This window comes from Lissotriton vulgaris, chromosome 3_1 (genome assembly GCF_964263255.1).
Source record: "Lissotriton vulgaris chromosome 3_1, aLisVul1.2, whole genome shotgun sequence".
NCBI lineage: Eukaryota > Metazoa > Chordata > Amphibia > Caudata > Salamandridae > Lissotriton > Lissotriton vulgaris.
In genome coordinates, this window is record NC_141689.1 from 770,554,258 (window position 1) to 770,581,335 (window position 27,078).

The following is a 27,078-nucleotide window of genomic DNA, read 5'->3' on the forward strand; positions in this document are numbered from 1 at the left end:
TTAGGGTGGAAGGTGTAGGAGTTAGAGGTGGTGGTGCAGCATCCGGGTCATGTTGTAAGGTTCTAAATTGCCCAATCGATGAGAGGCGGTTAAAAGAGTTGCTGAGTTGTTGTGTGGGTGTTAGGTGTTGGGGAGGAGAGAAAGCTTGGCATTGATGTTTGTTCATGGTGTGTATCATTTGTGTAATCAGGAAGGTGGGAATGGGTGTATGTTTGTAGTTTGTGATGGAAAATATTATGAAGTGTGTGTGAGAGATTTTGTTGTGCTGGTGTGTGTTATGTTTTGTTTTTGAGGAGTTGTGAAAGGATGTGCTTCTGTATCTGTTTTCTAAGAAGGATTTGTATATAAAATGTCTTTGGTGAGTGGAAGTTGTAAGGTAAAGTGGTAGTGATGTGTTTGTGAATACTGTATGTGGTGTGTAAGAGGGGATGAACTAGAGTTAAGAGTGTTTGGTTTGATTGCTGAAAGATAATAAGAGTGGTATAGTGGTTGTGTTATTGTGGTAAAAAGAAAAGGAGGGTGTTGGTAGATTAAAAGCTGGAAGGCTTAGTATAGGTGTGCTGGTGACAGAGGGGTCTGTTAGGAATAATTAGAGCAGGGAGTGTGTGTCTGGATGGAATATTAATTACTTATGGCGTGGATTTGGGTTGTGTTTGTGATGAGTGGATTGGTTAGTGGTATGGGATATAGTGGTGTATTGTTTTTAAGTGTTGGTGCAAATGTGTGGTAGCTGGAGTAGAATATTGAATAGGTGTGGTTTATGGGGTTATGTATTGGATGTTGAGACATTGAACTTTGTGTAGGGTTAGCTTGTAGTAAATGGGTGGAGTACATTTGTTGTAAGTGTGTTAATCTGGTTGCGGATGGGGTAGGGTGGGTGCTGGTGCATGTAAATATGTGTTGCATTTCTTGACCTAGACCCGACCAGTCTCGAACAGGCTTAAACAGGCAGATGCCCTTATCCTCTTCACCCTTAGCCTTGACGCCTGGTTTGAGATTCCCTGAACCCTAAGCTTAAATAGCCCTAATAATCAGGTGACCCCTTCGGCCAATGGGAACCCTAGTTCTAACCAGTCACACCACTAGCACTAAGCCCTAGAACTAATAGGACACCAGCCTCTTACAGCCAATCACATCCCTAGTCCCAGCAGCTAATCAGACTGAAACTCTTAAGTCCTACATCCAGTAGAAACCCCAGTCCCAGCCCTGGACCCAGGAGTCAATCAGGCATGAAACCCTAAGCCATACATCCGACAGAAACTCTAATCCCAGTCCTAGTACCAGCAGTCATTTAGGCACAAAACTCTAAGCCCTATGTCCAATAGAAACCCTAGCTCCAGGAACAATAACAACCCTAAACCAACCCACCAATCAGAACACTAAGCCCTACGTCCAATAAAAACACTGACCCAGGGACCAATCAGAACCTTAGACCTATCAGGCAATCAGAACACTAACCCTAAGCCCAATAGAAACAACAGCCACAGCCACCTATCAGTGCACAAATGGACTATTCAATAGTATCTTATATGAGGGGCATGTGACCTCAAGCATAGGAGGCTGAGCAGAGGGCTGGGAGCTACTCTATTTAGAACAGTGCTGCAGGTAAGTACCTAAACCTGGCCTCTAACAATACTGCTTTTCCCACACTTAACAACGTACTCTCCTCACCAAAAAATGAGAGTTACATGCAGTTTCGCAAACACAATTTAAACTCTTGAGAACAGATTAGTGCTATCTCAGAGCAAGGTGATACTCGAGCAAGGCATCAAAAATGCAGGATTCGTATCAATGCATCTGCATAAATCTGCACACATTTCACAATGTTACAGGGAAATACAGTGAGTGCAGTGCCAGCCCATAAGATCGAGTGCAAAAGGCCTAAATATCAAGATACAGTTTGACCATCACAGTAGTTAGATTGCATATTGTATTGTAGTCTATCAGATTTTTGTACTGGCAGCACATATATCACAGGTATAGAGTGCTTACTCTGATGTGTGAGTTTGGTTAAGAGGCATGGAATAAAAAGGTATATAGTGGGCCCCAGATATCTTTGGGTCTCAAAGAAGGGGGTTGTAGCTCCACATATATTCAACTTCTTGTGTTGCATAGGGCACGATCTCTTAGCCAATCTTTCGCCTTGTATCATAACTCATTCATCATAAACAGGAAGTCAATGAATATTCCAATTCACACAGCGCCCCGCCACGTGATGTAGGAGTGGTAGATGTGCACCGGACAGGGAAATGGGGTATGGAAGCTCAATGTGCAGGGTCACCCAGCTTTGCAATGGGTTATAAGCAGGGCCACTGGAATTATGTAGCAGGAAGGGGCCACATTATGCGTCGGGGTTGAGAAAATTATTCGGCAAGAAAATGTAAATTATGCAGCATAATACGGCACATCTTGTAATAGCATTACTTCAATATTTCCAAAATGTTTTAAACTTGGTAACAATATCTGGACATTAGTTGCACCTCTTTAGTACCAGTTTAGTACCCAAATATAGCACTAAGCAACAGAAAGGTGTCCAGTCCAGCTTTGCAAAGGTCCTTCCAATGCATGGCAACTTGTGTCATTGCATTTTTACTAACTTTTGAAGCACTTGAGTTAGGAACAAATTGTTTTGGGTTAAAATGTGCAGATTTTACAGCAGATGATGGCTTATGTGGCAAATCTATTAATCTGCAGCAGATGATGGATTATGTGGCAAGTCTATAGTTATGCGAAAATTGCTGCGACCGCACAATCGCCTAATTCTAGTGGCCCTGGCTATAAGGCTGTCCCCGTCCCCCCCAGAAATGTATTATCTCCTACGCCCCTGCCCAGTACAACACAATTTACTATTCTAACTCCACCGGGGTGTTACTTTGGGGAATGCGTTGTAATGGTTTGCAGTGTAAAGCCCTGCATTGTAAAAGATTTTAAGGAGTAAAAAATGTGGGGTAATGACATCGTTGTAACACATTCATCATAAAGGATGTTTACTGTTCAAACCAGAATCCTCAATCACCTTCTCAATTTATTCCTTGGCTGACGTCCTGAGTTGGCCTGGTTACAGCTTGTCCCAGTTCCCTTTCAAAGTCAGTGCCTTTCTTTGAGTCTATCCTTTTCTCTGTAATCCAGCCTGCAATTTCCCTGCTGGCCTAATGAACCTTGCTGTCCTGATTGGATAATGCTTTCCTTATATTAAGAGTTTTACTAACCTATTTTGCCATTTTTGATTCAGGTTTATGATTGACCATCTTCTGCTGACCCACATTCCATAACTGTAGCTTTCTCTTTGAAATTATGAACATTGGCCACAATGGTACATTTGGATTGGCAACGTATGTTCTGGAGAAATGTGGCTCACCGGTTAGAGGAGGCAGTCCCTGATGCAGAGGTCAGACCCGGGACCAGGGTTCAATCCCCGACGCGGCAGGGCCTTGAGCTCAAAATGTCCACGGACTCGATAATTCTCGCCTCTGTGCCTACTCGAATCGTGGGTTCACACTCTGCAACTCTGGGCAATAGCTTGCTTAATCTTCACTACGGCCCCACCGCGATGGGGTGCCTGGTCTTCACCTTGGGGATGCCCAGTAGGGGTAATCTCGCAGGGAAAGGCCAGGACGGGTTCCGAAAGCAAGCGCCTTGAGACCTTACGGTGAAAGGCGCTATATAAGAACGTATGATTTACGATTTATGATTTACGATTTAAAGGAACACTTCTCCCTTTCTCAGGAAGAAATACTAGTTTCTAGCTCGAAAGTGCTGCTTCAGTGAATACTCTAGAGTGGAAGGTTAGCTTTCCAAAAGTCTGGTCATGCTTTGACAACATATGCAAGATTTTTCAGTCTTTTTCCAAGTCAGTTAGACAACTGCTTCCTACATGTATTTGCTAAATAAGCACAGAATTAAAAAGCAGAGCATTCGTTAGTCATACTTGTGGAAGAGGATTTTGAGTGAGATTTTTTAATCCAAAGTATATCAACTATTTGGTGCTGTAGGTAATAAGAGAGCGAGATTGATTGTGTACGAGAGAGATATCTAGGTAACACCAGATTCGTTTTCTGAAACTAAGATAGTAAAGGGAGTTGATATATAATTAGAGCAAAACTGGATAACACTGCCCTTTTTGCATCACATAAACACACCCCTTTTTGCAGCCCATGTATGCAATTATATTATATTACATTTTTTTAATAATCGACACACAGAAGAAATGGTTTGCCCAGAATCATGATTTATTTTGTCAGGTGCGAGAAACTGGCACTAGAACCCAAGTCCCTGTAATGAAAAGTATGCAATAAAGTGATAGATTATTATCATCCCTAATATTGCAGTTAGTATAAGTAAAGAGAAAGAGAAGGTAGGTCAGCTATTGGGGTGTAGGGTACAGAATGGCTAAGCAAATTCCAACACTTGTTGTTCTACACAAGAGAACACATTTGAAAAGAGTCATAACTGCAACAATGGACTGAAAGATAGGCTTTGTCTGTTTCTCTTAAGAGGTTTTGGGTAGGAGCCACATTCAGTAAAATATATATTTTTAAACTAGAGTAAATTAAATAGCGAACGGAATGAACTATGGTGACATTTAATGGCCAGACAGGCAATGCTGTGCCCCGCTTGCTGTTCTCAGCTGTGGCTTCCCCTGGGCCAGACAGGTTTTAAAAGTTTGTAGGTGAAAGCCTCCTGTGGGGCATACCAAAAACTTACAGTGGGCTTAGAGCCCGCCCATTGCTTACCACTGGTTGGTTTTACTGTCACTCTCTTTTACTTGTTTCTTATCTGGTGACTTCCCTTCCTGTTTTCGTTAATTTCCCTCCCCTGGAACATATCCTCTTTGCCATCCTTTTGACTGGATTACATGTATTCTTCTGCTGCTCACATTGAGGGAACTTCTTTTTTCTTCAGCACTCCCTGAGTGGTCATGTTTTATAGCTATCTCCTTCACATATGCTGCTTACATTCCAAACTTTCGCACTTCATAGGTGCTCCTTGTTGCTCCCTCAACCCCCTTCCGAGCTCGTCCATTTCTTTCCCCACCCCCTCCCTGGCTTTTCTGTAATTTTTTCGTTCCTCTCTCTCGTGTCCAGCCACAAGAGGCTCCATTGCTCCCTCGACCCCTCACACTGCCTGTTGCTTCCCCCCCCCCTCGCCTCCTGTTCACATCCTTTGCGGTCCTTTAAGTTTTTATAAAATAAATTTGTAGTGCTCATGCCGCTCCACCGTACCAAAGTGTTTTCATTTCAGTCATATTTAATTTTGTATTTACTGATCTAAGTGGTAACCACATTCTTGCAATTGCTAAATAAAACAAGCATTTGCAATGCAATCAGTCTCGCATTTGGAACCTTATATCTATTTAGCTATGCAGCACATTAACCTGGGTGCTGAAACGTCTACTGTTCTTCACATGGAGGGAAAGTATGCAACAAACTGCGTGACTCTCCAGGAATGGGAACACATGGAGAGAAATATTGCCTTTCAGTGGGAAATGGTGTAGTCCAAAGCTCTATTTTTAATATAAAATCAGGGCCTTCGGTGGTCCTATCACTGAAAAGACAAGATTTGAAAAAAATATTATTATCTACGGGTGCTTGTGGAAGACAATTTCTATGTACTCGAATCTAGAGAATGCTAAAGTGATTCTGGTATTTTACAGACCTCTGCTGGTCGTTTTCTATCAAGAAAGTTAATTAGAGACAGTGGCCAGAAAAATAAAAAAAAGAAAGTCCCTCAGCAGAAAGCAATTCTAGTATTTTACTGACCTCTACTGGTCATTCTCTATCAAGACAGTTAACCCCTTCCATGCACAGGCGCAGAATCGCAGCCGCGCCCAACGGGTTAAATAGAGGCAGTTGAACAGAAAGAAAAGTCCCTAAGTGGAAGCAGACAAGTCATAGGGCTGATCTCCAGAGCCCACAAAGAACATACACATATAAGTATATTGTAAGTATATACAAGAGGTCTCGAATGCTCGACCTAAAAAATGGTGCATGTGTCATTTCGTAGGTGCATGCATGCATGGCAATACATTCTCTGCATGCGTCATCACTCAAGTGCAAGAATTCGAAATGATGCAACTACGCCGTTGTGTCTTTTTTCCTTAACTTTTGGACGATGCTGTACAACATTTGCTTTGCCAATAGGTTGAAAAGACGAGACATTTCGGCGGTGCTAATATTTGCTAATATATTGAGTTTTAAGAAGGATGTTTCATGGCAGCAATAAGGATGTCTAGTATCTTAACAGAACACCGCAGAAAATGACACCAGCTTGTATGATATGACATCTTCTATATCAACGTTGATGCTGCCACCATGTAATATAAGGATATTATATATTGTGCCTTTTGGGGAGAAAAAACATGAAATTGTATGCAAAGTAACCAAAATTATATGTTCGAGAAAAATGAAGTAGAATAGGAAGGAGAAAACGGGGTCCCTGCGCGAATGTTTCGAAATGTGGGACAATATAAATATATGAATGTTAACGCTATGATCTAATATGAACGCTTAGGGCAGAATACCGCTCACCCAGGTTTAGAATTCACTAAAATTAAAGTTTGGGTTAATAATCCAGTGCAATTCTGTAAATCCTTATGTTGTATATTTAGTATTTAGTTTTCTAAGTTTACCTCCTATTATTTCATTTAAATCTTGAAGGGACTCAAAAAATAAGCAAGGCAATTTGAAAAAAAAAATATCTGCTTCGTTAGTAATTTCAGCCCCTATTCCGATTGACGTCTATTTAAATGTTCTTGGGCTTAGAACATATTCCTCCTGCGCTCTACCTGAGAAAATCTTATATATTATCTGATATATATATTTATAAAGTTCCAGCATCTATCTCTAAACTGCCTGTTCCAATTGAGGGGGTGTTGCACAGGGCTAGGAGCAGACAGGCTAGTTAATCATCGGTTAAAGTGGCAGCAGTGGGGAATTTATCTTGTGAGCAGCTGAACCCTACTCGAAACTTGTATTGTCTCAGATTTGTCTTCGTGCATCGAGAGTAATTCATTACTCACCTGCAAGGGCTGTCACGAACCCTGCCGCTGCAATCATAGCTTCTTCAGTACTCTTGACAAGTCTGTGGGGAAACTGCTACTTTATTATTGGTCTCTCATACCTGAAAATATGAAAATAGAGGATCTTTGTTTAATACATACTTTCTTGTAATTTAACACATGAACCATTGGAACCTAGAGTGATTGTTTGAGAATTCCTTCTGGGGAAGTGTACATCAATCTGAGTAGGACATTGTTTTTTCTGCTCAAAGATGAAATATAAAATCTTTTAAAACCCCGTAGGCAAACTTGTCATAGTCATTTGGGAGTTGAAATCCCCGCATTCATCTCTTCACAGTCACCAGGAGCCAGTATCAGTCAGACTGGATATCTAGTGCCACCACCGACCGTGGCACTAGACTCTTTATCATCCTCTGCTTCCTCACAGTTTATGTTGCTGTTCAAATTGTTTATTTGTTCTCTTTTGCTCCAGCGCCGTTGGCTGGCTAAACATAAAGCCTTTGTGTAAGCTAATAAATACATGTTGTGACCTGAGGCATAATGCATAGAATAATGTCTTAAATGAACACTCTTCTGATAGTGTTTTATTCATGTGAAGGCAGTGGTTCTAGAAGCCTATATTGAAGGTGTGTCTGTTTTACAGATTCTTTGTTGGTAATCCGGACTTGTTTTCCGGAAGTGTAAGGTCTCCGGGTGGAGCAGTCTCAGTGTCTGGGAGGAAAGCTGTGCGAGTGTGACTGAATGGAATACCAGGAGCTGCACAGGAGCACTGTAATGTTGCCAAGCCATGGAACATTCAATTGTCTTGGATCACATAGGGGTGGCGACCACTAACCCCCATGTAGTGTATTTGTAAAGCGCACAGCTGCCCCAACGGGGCGTCCCGGCGCTGTATAACGCTGTGGAACCCTTCCTGGCTCTCCCTGTGAGATGCCCCTCCTGGGCACCCCCAAGGTGAAGCCAGGCATCCCAGTGTTGTAGGGGCCGTTGTGGAGATTAAGCAAGCTATTGCTCAGAGTTGCAGCGTGGGACCCATGATTAGAGTAGGCGCCGAGGCAAGAATTATCGAGTCCGCGGACATTGAGCCCAAGACCCTGCCACGTCGGGACTTGAACCCTGGTCCCTGGCCTGATCTCTGCTTCAGAGTCTGCCGCTCTAACCAATGAGCCAGACTTCTCCATTTGCGTAACATTAGTGCGAGTGACTGGCGTATGCCAGTATGGAAAGTAATAAAGAGCCTGGCCCTTCAGGCTTGGTTAGTTGTCTGGCCACTACAATACTGGAGACTCTAAGTGGTCAGTTGAATGCATGATGTGGGGCCTTATCACCCACCAACACCAGAGGTACCTTGGGGGTAAATGTGCGCATTTGTTTTAGGGTTTTGGAGAGCTTACCTACATGTTTTATTCCCTGCACGTGCATATTCTTTGGTGCGAGTTCAGTTTAATAAACAACAGTGCTTTATTCTAAAATTGACCCCTATTTTGAATAGGGTCCCATCCAGAGCTATCCATAGGTTATATGGCACGAGTGACGGCTTAGGCCGGTGCAAACGTTTTGAAAACTGCATTTTGCCTCATGGAACTTGTATTTTTGGATTCCCAACTAGAGGTACTGGTGTACAAGACCTAGCATGCAAAGATCTGTTAGCCAAAAGGCCTGACCAAGCAACAGCGGCGCACACGTCATTGGGTCATGTGGCAGAATCTTTTTTCCTTTTCAAGAGACTGCTCTTTCAGCACCTTTTTTCGCTATTGCTGGGGGGAGGTGGGGCGGTGTAAGGGGGTGGGGAGGGGAATCCAATACTCTTTCTTGTGCACCAGATATTGTTCTCCCAGTCTGTCTGCTATGTCTATCACACAGATTGTATTGCTCTGGAAAGCACACACGAGAACAGGACTCCTGCTCACCAAATACATTACTTTTATATATGTATCAGAACCTGGGCCTGCACCCTGTAAGTCGAGGAGGAGTTGCTGTATCCAAGAGAGTTGGAGAGCCACCAGAGTCACTTTCTAAGGCTATCCGGGCCCGTGTAAACTCTTCTGCTATGAGTGAAGCGGGGGCACAGTGTAGGACTTGGACTCAAAGGAGCCAATGAAGCCCCAAATGCAACAACAAAGTATCCCTCTTGGTTTGCGACCTGCTGGGAGGTTTTCCTCCACAGGTTCTCCATCTAGACAGCTCAGCACTGAGAAGAGACAATGATTGCTAACTGCTGGAACAAAGTATTCATGCATATAGAGAACTGAGGACCCAATGCATAGGCAAGCTTACGCTCGCCAGCTGTATTGAGGGTCTCCTCTCTAATCACATTATCACCTATTTTCTTTTCTACATATTTGTACTGTCTGTGCTTACTATCTCTAGTGTTTATAAGGTATGCACAATATAAACTTGGTGATTTGTCAAGGTAAGCACAGGTTTCCTTTAAGAGATTTGTATCAGTGCTCTTTACTTTGAGTAGGAATGCGATGAGACAGCTTCAATTGTTAAAAACATGTACAATTATTTTAAACACAGCTCATATGTAAGTAAAACATACATATTTGCCCTAACACCTGGAACATTCTTCCTTGCATACACGTGTAACTGTGAGCAGTATTTTATATATAATCTAAAATTATGCAAACGTAGGTGTTGTCACCCCCAAAACATTAAAGTGCATCACAGTTAGTCTAACTGTTTAAATTACCTTTCGAGTTTAAGGCATACCATGTTCCTGTTAGTAAGACATTTTTCTGGTTTGTTCTGTGTAACTGTCAAGGAAGTGTTGGCCTATTGGTTTTTACTTCAATTTTAAGGAATTTAGGACGGAATGCAGTGAAACGTCCCTTTACCAGAATGATAGTATCCAGGGGAGGATAACAGTTATCAGTACTTATAGACTGTTCTGTTATATAACTAACTGACACAACTAACGTCCTTTGGACAGGGTTTTTGTTGATGATTAGTAAGATATTCTGCACCAAAAGTCATGTGTTATGATGGGTTCTAAATGTGAATAAAGCCCTAGAGTAACTAGTGCTCGCAGAAGCATAGTATGGGCGATGATCTTGAAGGAGCAGCTCTGTTTTTCATGAAAAAGTATTGTGTGTTATTGTTCTCTTCTACAATGTTAACAGTCGTGATACCAACCGTAATCCATTGGTGAACAACCCGCGTGGCTATCTGAAACATATTCTTTCATAAACGTAAGCACTAACTCCTTCTCCAGGCACCCCTGTTTGACACTTCCCAAGATTTAGACCCCACATCCGATCATCTCTAAATGTTTGTTTGAGTCTGTGTTCTTGATAATGCCCAAACATGTTACTTCTAAATGCTCTGTAATTGTTTTTGATAAGTCACAGTGTGAATTCTGTAGTATGTCGAGAATTGTGTTTGCAGGTTCTTTCAAAACCATAGGTATAGAACATGTAAAATAAAGTTCACATGTATTGATACCTTATGTGAGTACATTTAGAATATTAATTGATACCAAATGGAGCTCCTTTTTAGGTCACTCATTCTCATCCTGTTGTTTTAAGAATATGCAACAGTTTGACATCATTGCATACTGGAATGACCCTGAGTAGCTGATACAGATTTAGTTAAATCACATTTCATTTTGAAAATATTGTGTAAGCAGTGTGTGATATGTGAAACACATTAACAGATATATTTTACGCTATTCAATGTACACTTAGCTATACTGAAGGAGACCTTCTTGTGCCTACAATCCTAGCCCCATGAGTTGGCAAGTAGCGTGTTGACTACAGTGAGCAGTGATAGATGCAGATAGTTTCCACTCTGCTGATTTAATGTAGTCTACACTTGGCAGCATTATGCCAATACCCATACCTCTTGCATGAAGTTCTTCAAGGTACCGAGAGTTATCAATTCCCGAGGTATATGCTGTCACATTTACTTATGTATGTAGATATGGTGCAGTGGTAAGTTTTCAACAATATAATACTGATTATGTTTGGTTGTCAGTCTCTTCTGAGTAGATTTAATTATATTAGAGGCAACATTGTATGCTTGTTTGCTCACTAGTTGGGTAATTCTTAGATACTGCTATATAAACCTACTCAGTGTTAGCTTGATGCTGTGAAGATAAACATCGGTTTTATCTAAACTGATGAGGAGAAAAGACAAGAAAGATGAGCACCAGGCCATTTTCTTTTTATAGAGAACAGCATATCTTTCTGTGTGCATAGTTCAATCACCTGAAGACTCTACTACTCTGTTTTACTTCCCCCAAAATACCATCCTTGTTCTCAGAGGTGGAGTTATCTCTACTTGGGTACAAATTGGATTTTGTTTGAATTAGGATTACAACAGGTGAAGTAATACCACTCATTTTCCTAGTATTTTTGATAGGTACACACTGCCAAAATTTGTGTCGAGAAAATACCACAAACTCCACGTTTTGCAGCACAAAACTAACATTATTCTGAGGTGTGGAACTTGCTGAGGTGTGGAACTTACTCACTCTGAGAATGCAGTTACCTCTAAAAATTCTGAAGGAGAAAGAAGGAATTCGTTTGTTAAATATTTTCAGCATCCAAGAAAGACTCTCTTCTTTCGGTTGATTTTTGATGGCTTTATGTCTGGTTGGTGCAATCCATTTTATTCTGCAAATCACCATTTCCTTATATCCACATGATACTATTATGTAGTTGCACTCATACTTTAAATTTAGTTTTTTTTCTCCGCAGTTTTCATGTTGTAGATCTATTTGACTGCTTATTTTGTTAAATAAAATGAAATGTTCTCTTAACTTTTTAGCTGAAGAAATTTATCAGAACGCCAGAAATTCCATCAAAACATGTGAGAAACTGGGTTCCGAAGGTACTGGATCAGCGACGGCAAGGCTTGGAGCAATACTTGCAGGTCAGTCTTTTGTGTGTTGATAAGATAGAGAAGATGGCCTCACGCTGGAAATCTTTTCTTCCCGCAGTCCACATACGTATGGTAAGAGTTGGCTATCCGAATGACAGAGCGAGATATCTGAGACCTAATAAATGTTGACCTGGCAGAGGGTGGCTTCGGCTTCTGTACGCACCAGATACAAAGTGAATGCTTATAAAATAATAATATGATGGTGTCTTATACCTGTAAGATTAAGAGCAGTATGTGGGGATCAGGTATTTGTTAGAGAGGATGTGGTGAACAAAAGCACACACATTTATATGTGATTGTCTTCTGAGTATATTCATGACTTCTGGAATGAAGTTCCGTTACATGTTGAAGAAGTAGCCATTATCCAGTTGTCACTAGATCCCCGGGTAACATTACTGGGAGTGGCAGATGAAGAGGGGTTATTCTCGTTATCGTCCACCACGAGCAATCTCATCTTGAAATGGTTACTGGTGGCCAGACTAACAATCGTATACAAATTGAAAGCCCGGGGTCCCCAGACTTAGTTTTATGGTGGACCAATGTCTGTTCAATTAACAGCAACAGTGGAAGACTGAATGTATCTCTTCGAAAAGATATGGATTCCCTTCCAGATATACATTAAAAGACAGTCAAGATCAATACTCTCACACCAACCATCACAGCTACTGATGACAGCAGGTATCACACAATCATTACAACGGCCCCCTCTTCAGACATGAAAGGAAGGTATGCATGCATGTGAAGCGTAATTCATAAAGGCACTGCTAAAACTAGGTCAATCGGAGCTTTTGGGCAAGCAGAAAAATATAGTTTTTTATTGTCACTTGCAATCAGCTAATTTAGAGGCTATGACTGCTAAAATTATGCAGTTATGGAAAACAAAAGGATTTCTGAACCACTGGAAAATGATCATACTGTACATTGATCAAAAATGATTCCTGGTGAAAGTTAAATAAATAACGTAGCTAAAAAAAATGAAGATTGTCTAATGCTACCTCGTTGTTAATGGAACGAGTTTTAAATATGGCAGGAAACCTCTGTTACCTTTGAGCTTTAGTATCTTTGTATATCAAGGGTAGTAATGTAGAATGGGAGGTTAAAAAGAATTGGTTCTCGTCGACTTTCGATGCAACCTTTCCCATCTAAACGTTATGGTTAAATACATAGCTTTTATGTCCAATTTAAAGCATACTCACATCTATTGATCTGTATGTCATGCTCACTTTAACTTACTACATAAATACCCTGCGGCAAAAAGTCCTTGACTAAGAGAAAACACTTAAGTGTACATATTGACAGCAAATACATCTAGCGTACCAGTTCCCCTGCTACTTGCAAAAAAGGCGCGTTGTTTCAAAATGTTGACCTAGAGAGGTCTGACACTGAACAATTATTTTTGTTGCCATGTAGTGACTCCACCCCAATGTTAGCTCGGAAATGGCCATGGGAAATTTAGTTTGTTCAGTTTCATTTATAGTTCATAATAATAAATTAAAGAAAACTGCAAAATAGACTACCACATGAGTCTTTGTGAGACCTATTGAGACCTATAGGTTTTCCCCTTAACGTTACCAGATCTGTCGTTTTAAGTTCCTTCCCTTTGGTCTGTTGCCCGTGGGTTGTTTAACAGTAATGTTAACTGTCTGTCATGGGACATCATAAAGATGGGTCATATTAATAATACTTGCTGGGGTTTGTGTTTGCTACTGTACGCTTTTTAGCCAACCGACGTCCTTATTTTGTATTTCTGTTCTCTAGTCAGACACCCACAGCAGATTATTACAGTCAGCCTGTGTAGTTTAGTTCACATTCAGAAAGATTCTAGTCTTTTTTTTTTTTCATTGTCTGCAATGGAGCTCCCAACATTCCAATGTTCTAATAATACATAATCGTTGTTAAAAAGCAATCCGAACTATATAATGTAATTCCTGCTGTTACTGGAGATTCACTCCTTGCAGCGAATGTTGGCTGAAATTTACCTCCACTCTCAAGGTGGACTTTCTGGTGCATTGCTGCTGCCGTGTGCTGAGATCTTACTGTAACGCCAATGGAGTAGGAGTTGCAGTTATTTTTAAATCAGAGATAAAATGTGATCTGCCCACAATTTAATCTGATTCTGTTGGTGTTATCCTGACCCCTACCATAACCATGTACTGCCACGTAACCTGTAATTCCATCCCTTTTTAACCTGAGCAATTATATTTCTCATGTAGCTACTTATACTTTGCACCAAAGATATATCAAGTGTTTTTCTATATGATTAATATCTTGATTGCAGCCACACCGCCAAAATAGTAGGGTAATCGTTTTGCCTGAATGTGTTTTTTCTGTCTTGATTTTTGAGGAAACTTCCTCAGTGGTGGCTGGTGGAATTTGAAAGCAGGAGGGGGCTTAGACTAAGTCATATATGCATAAGAGAGCCCGACGTTTCATAGCCCCCCCCCCCCGAAGATTTGTAAAAATTGTCATATGTAGATTCAAGTTTCAGTACTATTTCTTTGATAAATGGGCCAAAAATACTGTTCTTATATTCATTTATAAAGGAAAACTCATAGAACGTTGTTTTTTTTGCTCGTTGTTTGTTTAGCATATTACTCTTGTACAATGTATGCTTTAAACCGAATCACCTGCATACCACAATTAAGAGCTGAGCCCTGGAGTTCAGGTTGAGGGCGGTGCCTGTCACTGAGTCAAAAAGGTGTTCAGAATACATGGTGATCCATTTTTTGGCCTCTCTGCAGAGGCCCAGAGCAACGATTGCACATTCTAGTGTGTTTCTGTGACAATGCAGATGATGGAAGTATAATGTTGCCAAGTTATTAGTATCAATATCTGCCCCTCCTGCGCACCTCCACTTGACCTGCTTGTCATTACTACGTGGCCTGACCTGCAATTTATCACAGACATAGCATTGTTTTCTATTTGACAGAGAACCCATACTGGTGCCAGGTTAGTATCCTGTATGTTTGCTGCTGTTTCAATTCTTTGCCACTAAGCAGTTAAATAACCCTGCAGCGTTGATGTCTTCTCCTATAAAAGAACGAGCCTGGCCTGCATTCACTTCTACTAAACCATACTGCCTTTTTCGACTCTTTCGCTCCTCCCCTGCCACACTCGATTTTGTCACCTGAGCACCGTGAAACAATGGTACTCTCGCCAGCTGTGCATTAATTAAACCATATCACCATTTCACAAATAACATTATATTGCACAGTTTGACACACATAACAGAGCAGGCAACAATCCACCACATCTCTCTAGAGCCGTACTTCACAACATGGTCAAACTTTAACCGTGAGCACTGCGTTTTATTTTCTATACCTGACATAAGCTGGTCGTTTCTTGGCAGTGTGGCAGCTAAAGATGATTCGGGGTAGGCCACATACAACTCTGACTATCCGTTGTAAAGTATGCAGCTAAGAAGTCTAAATCTGACTTGCATATGGAATCTCAGTCTGGATTTGCTATTGTGGGGACCGTGCTCTGGTGATGGAAACTAGCCAACGTGGATCTAAGCAATCCTGAAGCATCTCTCATGTTGTTATCAGTATGAGAGAAGCTGCAGGATTGGTTTGAGCAGGCTAACCCAGCGCTCGTTTTGAGGCTGGGGGCCTGTATCTACAATCCCCCGGCAGTTTAACACCGCTGGGACTGGTGTGTCGGAAGTGCACATGTCTGGCTGGCCGAGCAACACAGCCGGCAAAATCCGACATGCACACTCTGCACTGGCAGGCTTGGCAAGTCATCCTGCTGCAACCGCAAGATTCAGCCCCGCCCTGACACTCACGCTAGAACAGCATGAACTGCGGCACCCCTGCACATGGTAATGACTAGACATCCATTTTACCAGCTGTGCTCGTAGCAGGCAGGGCGATGCTCCTCCGCCCTTTTGGAGGAACTGCCACTGACTTGATATCTTATTTTCTTCTGCTCAGCTCTCATGCATTTTAACTCTCTGGGCAGGTGGCTGACAGTACTTTAGGTAGCCTAAAACTGCTGTGCCCTAACCTGAATAAGATGTTTCGAGAATATCTCTCCAGAGCATATTGCTCGCATATTTTCTGTATATTTTCTGTTATTAAACTGTTATTTTCACATGTTCCTAGTTCTCATATTCACATAGCAAAAAAAGGCAGAAATTAAATCTCGCTTCAAATGGTGTCAAGGTGATCAATGCAAGAGGAAGGCGGTGGATTATTACCCTGTTGACTCTGATTAAAGTTTGATGCCCACATGGTTGATGCAACTGAATTTAGACATTTTCCTAGCTCCTAGTATATGTTTGAGATACTTTTTATGGTGGATTTTTTTTAGATGTTTGATTGTGTTTGATTGTTTTTCTCTCACAGTATACAAGTTTTGCACTGTATTCTCATCACTTGACTGTGCATATTCGACTGAACATTTGTGATTCTGCCCTGACGAGAGAGGATCATATTGAGAGACGGTAGAGGAATTTTGGAGAAAAAGAAAATCAAGTGGTGAAAGATGGGTCTTAAATCAAGTCCAATGCTCTGGGATTTGCATACTTCCATATTCTTATTGCTGTGAATGGGGAGGTGTCTGCAAACTTCAGAGGACAAAACACATTAACCCCTCTGTCAAAACAGGACATTCACATTGTGAAATACTTAATCCTTAACAGCAGTAGTTAGGCTCATCATTATCAATATACAGTTCTCAAATTCCCTATGAAATGCAAAAGACATAACTCTCTTTCAGGGGATCAACTAGTTAACTAAAGATACCCCACGATTGAGGTTTAGGGGCTTTCTGCAATAGTTTTCATAGCTGCTGTTCGTTGATGCTGAGGAGTGGCCTTGCTGGCCAAAAAATGTTTAGTGTACATAGCTTCTGTAAGGATACTAAAGTAAGTGAGTTTTCTGGTTGTCCATGCATTAGTGAATTTTGTGGCAGTCTTGTTTAAAGCACTTTATGCACAAATAAAACTCCAGACCAGTTTTTGGGTCGGTCTTCCCAGACTTCCCAGACTGACTGTTTTTACCACAGTAATCTGATAGTGCATAGGGATTTAACACAGTCCTGAACTAACATCTGGAAAAGAGAACAACCGGGGGCACTGAAATTTTCGGGCCACTGTAGTTCCAACTTTCTCTCTTGGTCCTGACGAAGCGCCCTGGATCTCCCCCGCGATCATTAAAGCGCGAAACATGTTGACCATAACATATGCCCACTAGGGACATATAGTTACCCAGCTACCAAGGGACATAATACCCCTTAAAGCAGCACCATACACTTTATTTTAATAATGACAGAGAGATCACCTTAATACAAATTAATCACTCTCCCTCCAGCCATTTTTTAATACACCTTCTAGGACTTCACTGCCACTTACACCCACGCATCCATATGGCTTTATCAAAAGATCTCCGAAAAAGAGACCCTTCGGGGGACCCGTAGGGCATTGCAGCACCAGCCTGGCGAGGAGAAAAAAGCCCAAAGATGAAGGTTGACATCCTTCAGGGTGTGCGAGGGCATCAAGATGAGGACATACTGCCCGCCGCAATTAGAGTAGCACACGACAAGAGTACATGTTACTTCCCTTCTTTTTCTCTCTCTACTTAGGAACAGTGACTCGCTTTTGGGATAAGTTTAACTTCGTGAGCACGGGTCACCGGACCTTTTGAATAGATCCTAGAGTCCTCCTCTTTTGATTAATAGGAAAAGAGAACAACCCACACCATAGTCCCATAGATGTCACGAGAAGCACTAATGACTAAGATACCCAGCTCTGTCAATTCTGTGGAAAAGCAGCAACTTAGCAAGGAGAGGTATCACACACATTATTCCATTGTACTTGAGTGATACTCTTCAATATTTTTGCCCAGTCATTCAAGGACTGGCTGATACCCATGCATTTGTTGTAATAGGTCACTGGGTGCTTTCTACTCATTTCCCAGTTATATTGGAATGAAACTTCATCCCACACACATTAAGCTGTTGACTGACTCACTATTGTAATTGAAGAACACAGACATGATTCCAGAATATTTCACGATTAATAAACCTCAGAACACACAATAGGAGACCCTGTGGGAGGCCTCGAAGGTTGTGATCTGGGTCAAGTTCTTAGCTCTTTCCTTTCAACTTTAGGAGGACACTACCTTCAGGTGGTTGAAAGTAGAGCAAAAGCTCTAGCTGCGTGATCAAGAGCGCAACCAGACCTTCCTTCCACATACTCTGACTCTTACGACAGGTCAGAGGCCACCTGTCATGTAGTACTTGAAATGTGGAGTGCTGCCTCTTGTATAGCAAACATAGGTACTGTGCTAAAAGGAATTAGTTCTGTAGATTGTTGGACTACAGTCTTTTTAAAACATAAGCTTGGAATTATAGTGGTAGGTTTCAGGGTTTGAGAGGGAAACTACAAATCTCTGATTCTCAAGAATGTTTCATGTGCAGATTTGTTTTATAGTGTTTTTTTTAATGAAACAATTTTTATTGATTTTGCATGAATGAGCAACAAATGTGTGAACAAATGACCAAATAAACAAAACATTTCGCTCGGCTGTGACATCTGGATAAAGGAGCAATTGAACATATGCACTTACAAGCCCTGAAGCCCAAAATGCTTCCACCAAGGACCCCATATCTTTAAATGCTCTTGAGGGCAACCCCTCGCTTTGCACACCGGTTCCTCCATTTTGGACCACCAATCCATTGCTCTCTGCCAAGCCAACAAGTCTGGGGCGGTGTTAGACTTGCAGTTCTGGGCAATGTCTCTTTTCCCTAGTGGGGAACCCAGCCCCAAAAGATATCTTTCGGAGCCCTCCCTACAAAGTCTTCCGAACGAGCCAGAAGTCCAATCGGTAGTAATCATTCAATAGGTTTTCCCTGTACATAAATTGCCACTTCATTGATATTAGCTGCTGAAAGAAATGCAATCAATCACAGTATTTATAAAGCGCACTACTCACCTGTGAGGGTCTCAAGGTGCTGAGGGGGCGGGGGCTGCTGCTATTGCTCGAAGAGCCAGGACTTGAGGAGCCTCCTGAAGGTGAGCTGGTCCTGGGTCTGCCGTAGTCGGGTTGGGAGGGTGTTCCAGGTCTTGGAAGTAAAGAAGGGGAAGAATCTGCCTCCGGAAGTGGTCCGTTGGATTCGAGGTTCGGCGACGAGGGCGAGATTGGCAGAGCGGAGCTGGCGGGCGGGGGTGTAGAAGTTGAGTCTGCTGTTCAGGTAGGCTAGTCCGGAGTTGTGGAGTGCTTTGTGTGCGTGGGTGGGTGCAACGCTAGGGGTGATGAGCTCCATTGATCTGGTGGCTCATTGGAGTCACACATCGTTTTTATAGCGATCTTTGTTTGACATTACGACCACAAGTCTGAATTCCAGTAGGTCCACTCAAGCTGTCATCCTTCCAATGACTAGAAATAAGCACCATTGTATTAGGCAACAATAAATATATGTTATTTCTGCCCTAAGATGCCAGAGGAGTGAGTGAACATGAACATTACAAATGCACTTGTCATGTTACGTTGTGTTGTTCTTGATAAAGGACATCGAACATGTACACCCACACACTCTTCATGCAGCAATGTGATCACCCACTGGCTAGCAAAACAATTTTTAAACATTAAATGGAAGTCCCAGGATACACCCTACCTGGACCTATGCTGGCCTAAGATGTGGTATATTCTCTTTACAGAGAAGAGGACCCTGCTAGTCTAAGGCACATACCATAAGTATGTGGCTGCATGGTCTCCATTTGTGGACTGTGTTAGGAGGCACCCAGGTCCTCTGCCAAGACCAATGAGGCTCTGGGGTTTTCAGTTATTATGAGTTGAAACGTCATCATTGATTCTGCGCTTGATCTGAAAACTCACATTTCCAAATGTATTGCTCTTTTTTGCTACATTTACACCAACTGTATTTTCTTAGCTTATTTCAGTTCCGACATACAAGCCCAAGTAATTTTCAAGTTAGGTGGGGAGAATACCCTCTCTGCGGGCTTACTCACTGCCAAGCAAGCATTGGTGAAGCCTTTGTTTAATGCTGCATGCTTGTTTGGCAGTGAATGCTGAAAGCCTGTCTGACTTCACTCTCAATAGGATTGCTCTGCAATGGCTTGCTTTGCACTATTGGCTTATTTCCAAATCGGCCAGCAATACTTTCAAGGTTCTTACATGGAGAAAACCTACTCAGTTGCGGATGGCATGAATCGCAGGTGTCGGGACAAGCACAGGGGGGTTCGCGGGAAAGGGGTAGCGTGGGGGGAATTTTAAAAAACTTACCTTGAGGTTGGGTCCCCAGTCCCTGCTCCTGTTCTCCTGCCTCTGACTCCAGGAACAGGAAGCAGGCTGCCAGGCTTCCTCCCCTAAGTCAATCACAACGCTGCAATGCAGCGTTGTGATTAGTCTGAGCGCCCTCAGCACTGGGGCTGGAGGGGTGGGCTTGTTCTCCATGCAGGCTGTAATGCAACCTGCATGGAGAACGGGGAAAGTGTGCATGACTGGTTCGGGCGGCCCGAGAGGGCCGACCAGTCATTGCGCACTTAGGAGTGGGCAAATCTCTCCTCTCCTGCTCTGAGGGCAGAGCAGCCCTGCCTACCGACCCGCCTGCAAAGCAGCAGGACACAAAGAATAAAATGATAGCAACTATGTTATTATCATTTTATGTTTTTCCCCAGCACTGCTTAAAAGTAGTGGGGAGACGCTCCTCCGCCATAGCGGAGGAGCTGCCACTGAACCTGACAAAGAAACTCCGGCTTTCAGGAATCCAGAAAAATGCAGCAAGTCTTATGTGCAACTAGAAGTTCTCTGGATCGTTATGTATTTTCATTTGGCATTCTCTACTGCGGTCCCATTTCATATTCACAGTGCTCCCTTTTTATAAACTTTTCAAATGTACTTGTCTTCACTGGCTTCTCCTTTCTTTGGCACAAGTTACTTGGTTGATGGAGTGATCCAACTTTGACTCCAAATTCTCTAAATACTATTTTAATGTTTATTGCATTTTTATTCATGTTTTTATTTGAACTGTGTTGTGATTGATATTATGTTCCTTGCTTTTCAATATACTTCGGCCACTTGCTCTTTATGAAAGAAACTAAGTTTTATTTTAATGTATAAATAAACTAGCAGCCCGCCCCGACCTTGTCCGGGTGCTTTCAGGCTTCCCCCTACCCCCGCCTGCCCTAATATTGCCCAGCAGTCCGTGCCCCCGCCCGCCCCGTCCCCCGCCTGCCGCCTGACCCTCGCCTGGTGGTGTTAGTCCTCGTCCCCCTCCTGCCCCGACCCCCGCCTGCCCCGACATTGCCTTTAGTAACTCCCCGTCCCACGCCTGGGCCGACACCCGCCTGCTTACCTCATTCTCCGCTCCTGAGTTGACAGGTCCTCGCCGCTCTGCTCCTCACCGCCTGTCCGCTGCCACTCCTCCCCCGCGCCATGTCCGCCTCTCCGCTGGTCTCTCACCGCCGCTGGCCTGTCCACTGCTGCTCACGTGACCGCTCCTCCCCCGCGCCATGTCCGCCGGTTCTCTGACGCCGCTCTGACACCGCTCCTCGACGTGAGCACGCACGTCGCGGCCGGCGCTACTTTGGGGGGACTACTTTTTTTTTATTCTTTTTTTTAAATAAGGTTTTTTAAAAAAAAGTTTATATAGCCTATAACCATCTACACACCCTGCCGATTTCTACGGTGTATCGGGTGTGTAGATTGGCGCAGTGGTTCTCGCGTTTACTTGCCTCAAAGCCTGCAAGTTTCTCCTTTATTAGGGCGAGGCCTGCGCCACTTCGTCAGAAGTGGGCGGAGTTTCGAGCCGTATTGTTAAAGAAAAAAAAAAAAGTATCTCCTAGGGCTTTGGCGAGACACATTCCACACATTCCTTAGTGTGTTATGTCATCTGGCCGGTGATTCGTCTTCGCTGTGGTGTCTTTTTAATAGCCTTGAAGTGATAGGCTAAATGTCGTTTTGGTCGGCCATGTTTGGCATTTTTCGTTCGTGTGCGCGCAAAGAAGTACATTAATTATAATTAGGAGCTGTCAGGGTGCCTCCGTAAGTGAATCCAGATGGCCGGGCGCGTTCACCATTCAGCAGCGCTCAGCACGGGCAAGATTACCAAAATGAAACTCTTTGCAGGGCGCGTGGAATTGACATTCCTTTCAGAGAGAAATCAGAGCGCTTTCGTTGGGAGGGGCAGTTCAGCGGTGCAGGGGAGTCTTGCAGCCCCCACGCTGGCGGTAGCCACTGCTAAAGAAAACTTCTCTGGTTCTTCACCAGCCTTTTCCCAATAAAGAGCAGTTCTGTCCGATAGCTTTGTTTCGCACTCCAAGTACTAAATGTGTTTCCCCATTACTGTCCCCATTAATGTGTGTTTTGTCGCTCGTTTGTTTAGCACTTAATACCATTAGACCGTTTTGAAGCACTAGATCTGCCAAGAGAGATGGACGAGCGAAACACTCATTTGTGAAAAAGTGATATATGCGCTCTGTTACCCAGTCTGCGAGGCGCTCTGATGCCAGTCAGGGCCTTGTCCGCTCTATTGAAAACACACAAATACATGAGTCACTTGGATGCCTGTGGGCGCGCGTACCCTGCACATATCAACATTGCATCCACACATCGCAGACCAGCGGTCACCTCGCCTGACCCCAGCATGCGTGCTCCCAGGGGCCGGGTGCCAAGGCGCTTTCCCTCGAGACATTCGAAATTGCAGATAGACCAGCGCTGCACAGGGAGACACATTCCAGACACGACAAAGCGCTAAGAGGCCACGGCAGCGGTAGATGTTTTCTCTATACATACCCCACTAACGTATTGTGGCACAGAGTTCTATAGATTGAGTGGAAATACAGCCCCCCCCTTCCCCTCAGTTTTCCGTAACTGCCTGAGTCAGTTGTATTCTTGTTCGACAGAGTTTATAACGTAGCAGTGCAAGTATTTTTTCCGTTATAAACCTTTATACAAAGTTGAAATAACTCCCTTCTGTCCCCAATTATTAAATACAATCACCTGACCTTGTGGACTAGACGTTGTATAGTGGTAAAGTACACGTTTTCTTTGGGGCTAGTGAGAAAATTCCAAGATAAAGCAGTAGGCGCAGGCGCGCCGCCTGGGCTACAGGGGACGAGGTTGAATCTGGCAGGGAATAATCAGCATCTCATCTTTACAGAATCGGTAAAATGAGAACCAAAGAGTTAGGTAAGATCAACACTTGTTATTCAGGCGCTGAGAGAAAATGCCTTGCGTGTATTGTGCAATGTGTACGTAGAGCTGTTGAAACGATGCTGCCTATAGTAACTAACATATTTTATAGGAATAGTGTTTTTTATTTTTTGCTGAGAGTGTCAGGTTTCCCAAATACACGTTCGCTGATGTATTCATCCAATCGCATCCATTTTCATTTTCTGGCCAGGGGAACAGATTCTTAAGAAAGTGGTGGATTTGTTCTGGCCCAGTGAAGTTTCTCTTCGGTGGATCTCGAGTGTCTCACTCTCCTCTGGAATGTTTTACCCACACTAGCTGACGTAGTGTTCATACGTGTGCAGTTCTTTGATCAGGCTGCCTCGCTGTGCCCAGTAGTATGCACACGTGTGGCGCTGTGCAAACAAACACGTTCCAGCGCCGTCTTGGTTCAGAAACCTCCCCGCTCAGATCAATAGTTACTAGACTGGGCCTGGATGACCCTCAGCGCCTCGTACAACTCACAAATCAACACTCTAGTGGCACCTTGGGAATGGGGACACACTTGGTACATGTCGGCGGGCTCGGGCCCTCTGAGAACGGAGTTCACTTCCTGCTCCTCTCCAAGGGGCACCTTGCGCCGAGGAGGTCACAGCCCCGGTCTTTCCCCCTCTAAATCTTTTTAATGGGAAACGTTTGGTGGTAATAACAGCCATTCTATACATTAAGGGCATTGATGCAGTTTAACTGTAAAGATCACCTTCACTGTGTGGGCAATCATTTACATCCCCCTTTTTTATCAATATTTAACGACAGCTTTAAGATTGATTTGTGGAGCATCGGGCCACTTGGGCGAGGTGAAGGGGGGGCGGGGGGAGGGGGGGTAGCGGTTACCTTCCCACCCCTAAGCTTCTGAAAAAACATTGGTTAGTGGTCTGTTGACGATTTTATGGACAGTGGTCTGTGTAAAGGAGGCGCGCTATCTCTTTATTAATTGAATGTAACAAGTGTATGTTTTTATCTTCTTTTTTGATCATATATATATATATATTTATAATACGAGAGTCTGTGTTCTCACTAGTTTGTCTCATATTTTTTTTATGGCAAAACTTTATTCTCTCCCTGTGTTCAACAACAGACACTCCCCGTTTGCATGTATACTGTTTTTATTTGTAAATTGTATTTATATAGCACTTACTACCCCTGACGAGGCCTTAAAGCGCTTTCCAACAAGTACCACGCTACTCCAAAACCCAATGTTAGATGCAAATAGGTAGATTAGTAATATGTGATTCCCTTGCCCCTGTAGGATTAGTTGTGGTAAGTGTTTCGAGTGTGTGCTCCTGGGATCGCGTGGTCAGGAGCACATTGAGAGTTGAGAGTGCAGTTTGAGAGTTGAGAGTGCAGTTTGAGAGTTGAGAGTGCAGTTTCAGAGTTGAGAGTGCAGTTTCAGAGTGCAGCACGAGAGTTGTGAGTGCAGTTTGAGAGTTGAGAGTGCAGTTTGAGAGTGCAGTTTGAGAGTGCAGTTTGAGAGTGCAGAGTGCAGTTTGAGAGTGCAGAGTGCAGTGAGAGTGCAGAGTGCAGTTTGAGAGTTGAGAGTGCAGATTGAGAGTGCAGATTGAGAGTGCAGTTTGAGAGTGCAGTTTGAGAGTGCAGTTTGAGAGTGCAGTTTGAGAGTGCAGATTGAGAGTGCAGATTGAGAGTGCAGATTGAGAGTGCAGATTGAGAGTGCAGTTTGAGAGTGCAGTTTGAGAGTGCAGTTTGAGAGTGCAGATTGAGAGTGCAGTTTGAGAGTGCAGTTTGAGAGTGCAGTTTGAGAGTGCAGATTGAGAGTGCAGATTGAGAGTGCAGATTGAGAGTGCAGATTGAGAGTGCAGTTTGAGAGTGCAGATTGAGAGTGCAGATTGAGAGTGCAGATTGAGAGTGCAGATTGAGAGTGCAGATTGAGAGTGCAGTTTGAGAGTGCAGTTTGAGAGTGCAGTTTGAGAGTGCAGTTTGAGAGTGCAGTTTGAGAGTTGAGAGTGCAGTATGAGAGTTGAGAGTGCAGTTTGAGAGTGTAGTTTGAGAGTGCAGAGTGCAGATTGCAGTTTGAGAGTGCAGTTTGAGAGTGCAGAGTGCAGTTTGAGAGTGGAGAGTGCAGATTGAGAGTGCAGAGTGCAGTTTGAGAGTGGAGAGTGCAGATTGAGAGTGCAGTTTGAGAGTGCAGTTTGAGAGTGCAGATTGAGAGTGCAGTTTGAGAGTGCAGATTGAGAGTGCAGTTTGAGAGTGCAGTTTGAGAGTGCAGTTTGAGAGTGCAGTTTGAGAGTGCAGTTTGAGAGTGCAGTTTGAGAGTGCAGTTTGAGAGTGCAGTTTGAGAGTGCAGTTTGAGAGTGCAGTTTGAGAGTTGAGAGTGCAGTATGAGAGTTGAGAGTGCAGATTGAGAGTGCAGATTGAGAGTGCAGTTTGAGAGTGCAGAATGAGAGTGCAGAGTGCAGATTGCAGTTTGAGAGTGCAGTTTGAGAGTGCAGAGTGCAGTTTGAGAGTGGAGAGTGCAGTTTGAGAGTGGAGAGTGCAGTTTGAGAGTGCAGAGTGCAGTTTGAGAGTGGAGAGTGCAGTTTGAGAGTGGAGAGTGCAGTTTGAGAGTGGAGAGTGCAGATTGAGAGTGCAGATTGAGAGTGCAGATTGAGAGTGCAGATTGAGAGTGCAGTTTGAGAGTGCAGTTTGAGAGTGCAGTTTGAGAGTGCAGAGTGCAGATTGCAGTTTGAGAGTGCAGTTTGAGAGTGCAGAGTGCAGTTTGAGAGTGGAGAGTGCAGTTTGAGAGTGGAGAGTGCAGTTTGAGAGTGCAGAGTGCAGTTTGAGAGTGGAGAGTGCAGTTTGAGAGTGGAGAGTGCAGTTTGAGAGTGGAGAGTGCAGATTGAGAGTGCAGATTGAGAGTGCAGATTGAGAGTGCAGATTGAGAGTGCAGTTTGAGAGTGCAGAGTGGCAGTGAGTGCAGACTGAGTGCAGAGTGACAGTGAGTGCAGACTGAGTGCAGAGTGACAGTGAGTGCAGACTGAGTGTAGAGTGACAGTGAGTGCAGACTGAGTGCAGAGTGACAGTGAGTGCAGACTGAGTGCAGAGTGACAGTGAGTGCAGACTGAGTGCAGAGTGACAGTGAGTGCAGAGTGACAGTGAGTGCAGAGTGACCGTGAGTGCAGAGTGACCGTGAGTGCAGAGTGACCGTGAGTGCAGAGTGACCGTGAGTGCAGAGTGACAGTGAGTGCAGAGTGACAGTAGAGTGAGTGCAGAGTGAGTGCAGAGTGAGTGCAGAGTGAGTGCAGAGTGAGTGCAGAGTGAGTGCAGAGTGGCAGTGCGTGCAGAGTGGCAGTGCGTGCAGAGTGGCAGTGAGTGCAGAGTGACTGCAGAGACAGTGTGTCAGGGTGCACATTGTGTGAGTGTGCAGAATGAGTGTGCAGGGTAAACAGTGTGTGACTATGCAGGGTGACATTGGGAGTGTGCGGGTGAGCAGTGTGTGAATGTGTAGGGGCAGTGTGTGAGTGTGCAGAAAACACCACACACACATACACCACACACACATAACGCACACACAAACCACACACCTCAGTCTCTCAACACCACACACTTGTCACCACTCAACACAACACACTCACCACCACACTCACTCCCCAGGCTCACCCCCACAGACTCACCACCACACACTCACCAGCACATAGAAAACAACACACACAACAACACACCCCCAGCCGTCAATGAATGCTTTCACCATGCACAAACACCAACAACCATCATCCATCTGTGCACGCTTTTACCAAGCACACACCCACCAGCCGTCAGTGCACCCTTCCACCAGGCACACACACCTCCAGCCGGCAGTGCACTTTTCCACCAAGCAATCGCAGTATGGTACACTTTACTTTTAAACATATTCATATAAAGCACAGCATGCCACCATTGGTAAAATTACAATTCAACCAACATACTTCCACTACACACCACATGCACACACTCCATAACACATGGCAAAAAGACATTGGCATTTACAATGCCATTAGCTCA

At 43.7% G+C, this 27,078-nt stretch overlaps 1 protein-coding gene across 1 annotated transcript in view; it reads left to right on the forward strand.

Moving 5' to 3' along the window:
• The window catches only part of SNX24 (sorting nexin 24), a 751,934-nt gene that overhangs the window by 461,210 nt on the left and 263,646 nt on the right, over positions 1 to 27,078 (forward strand). The window contains exon 3 of the mRNA XM_086961081.1: positions 11,792 to 11,896. Coding sequence (XP_086817207.1) covers positions 11,792 to 11,896 — 105 coding nt within the window. The remainder of the gene's footprint in view (positions 1 to 11,791; positions 11,897 to 27,078) is intronic.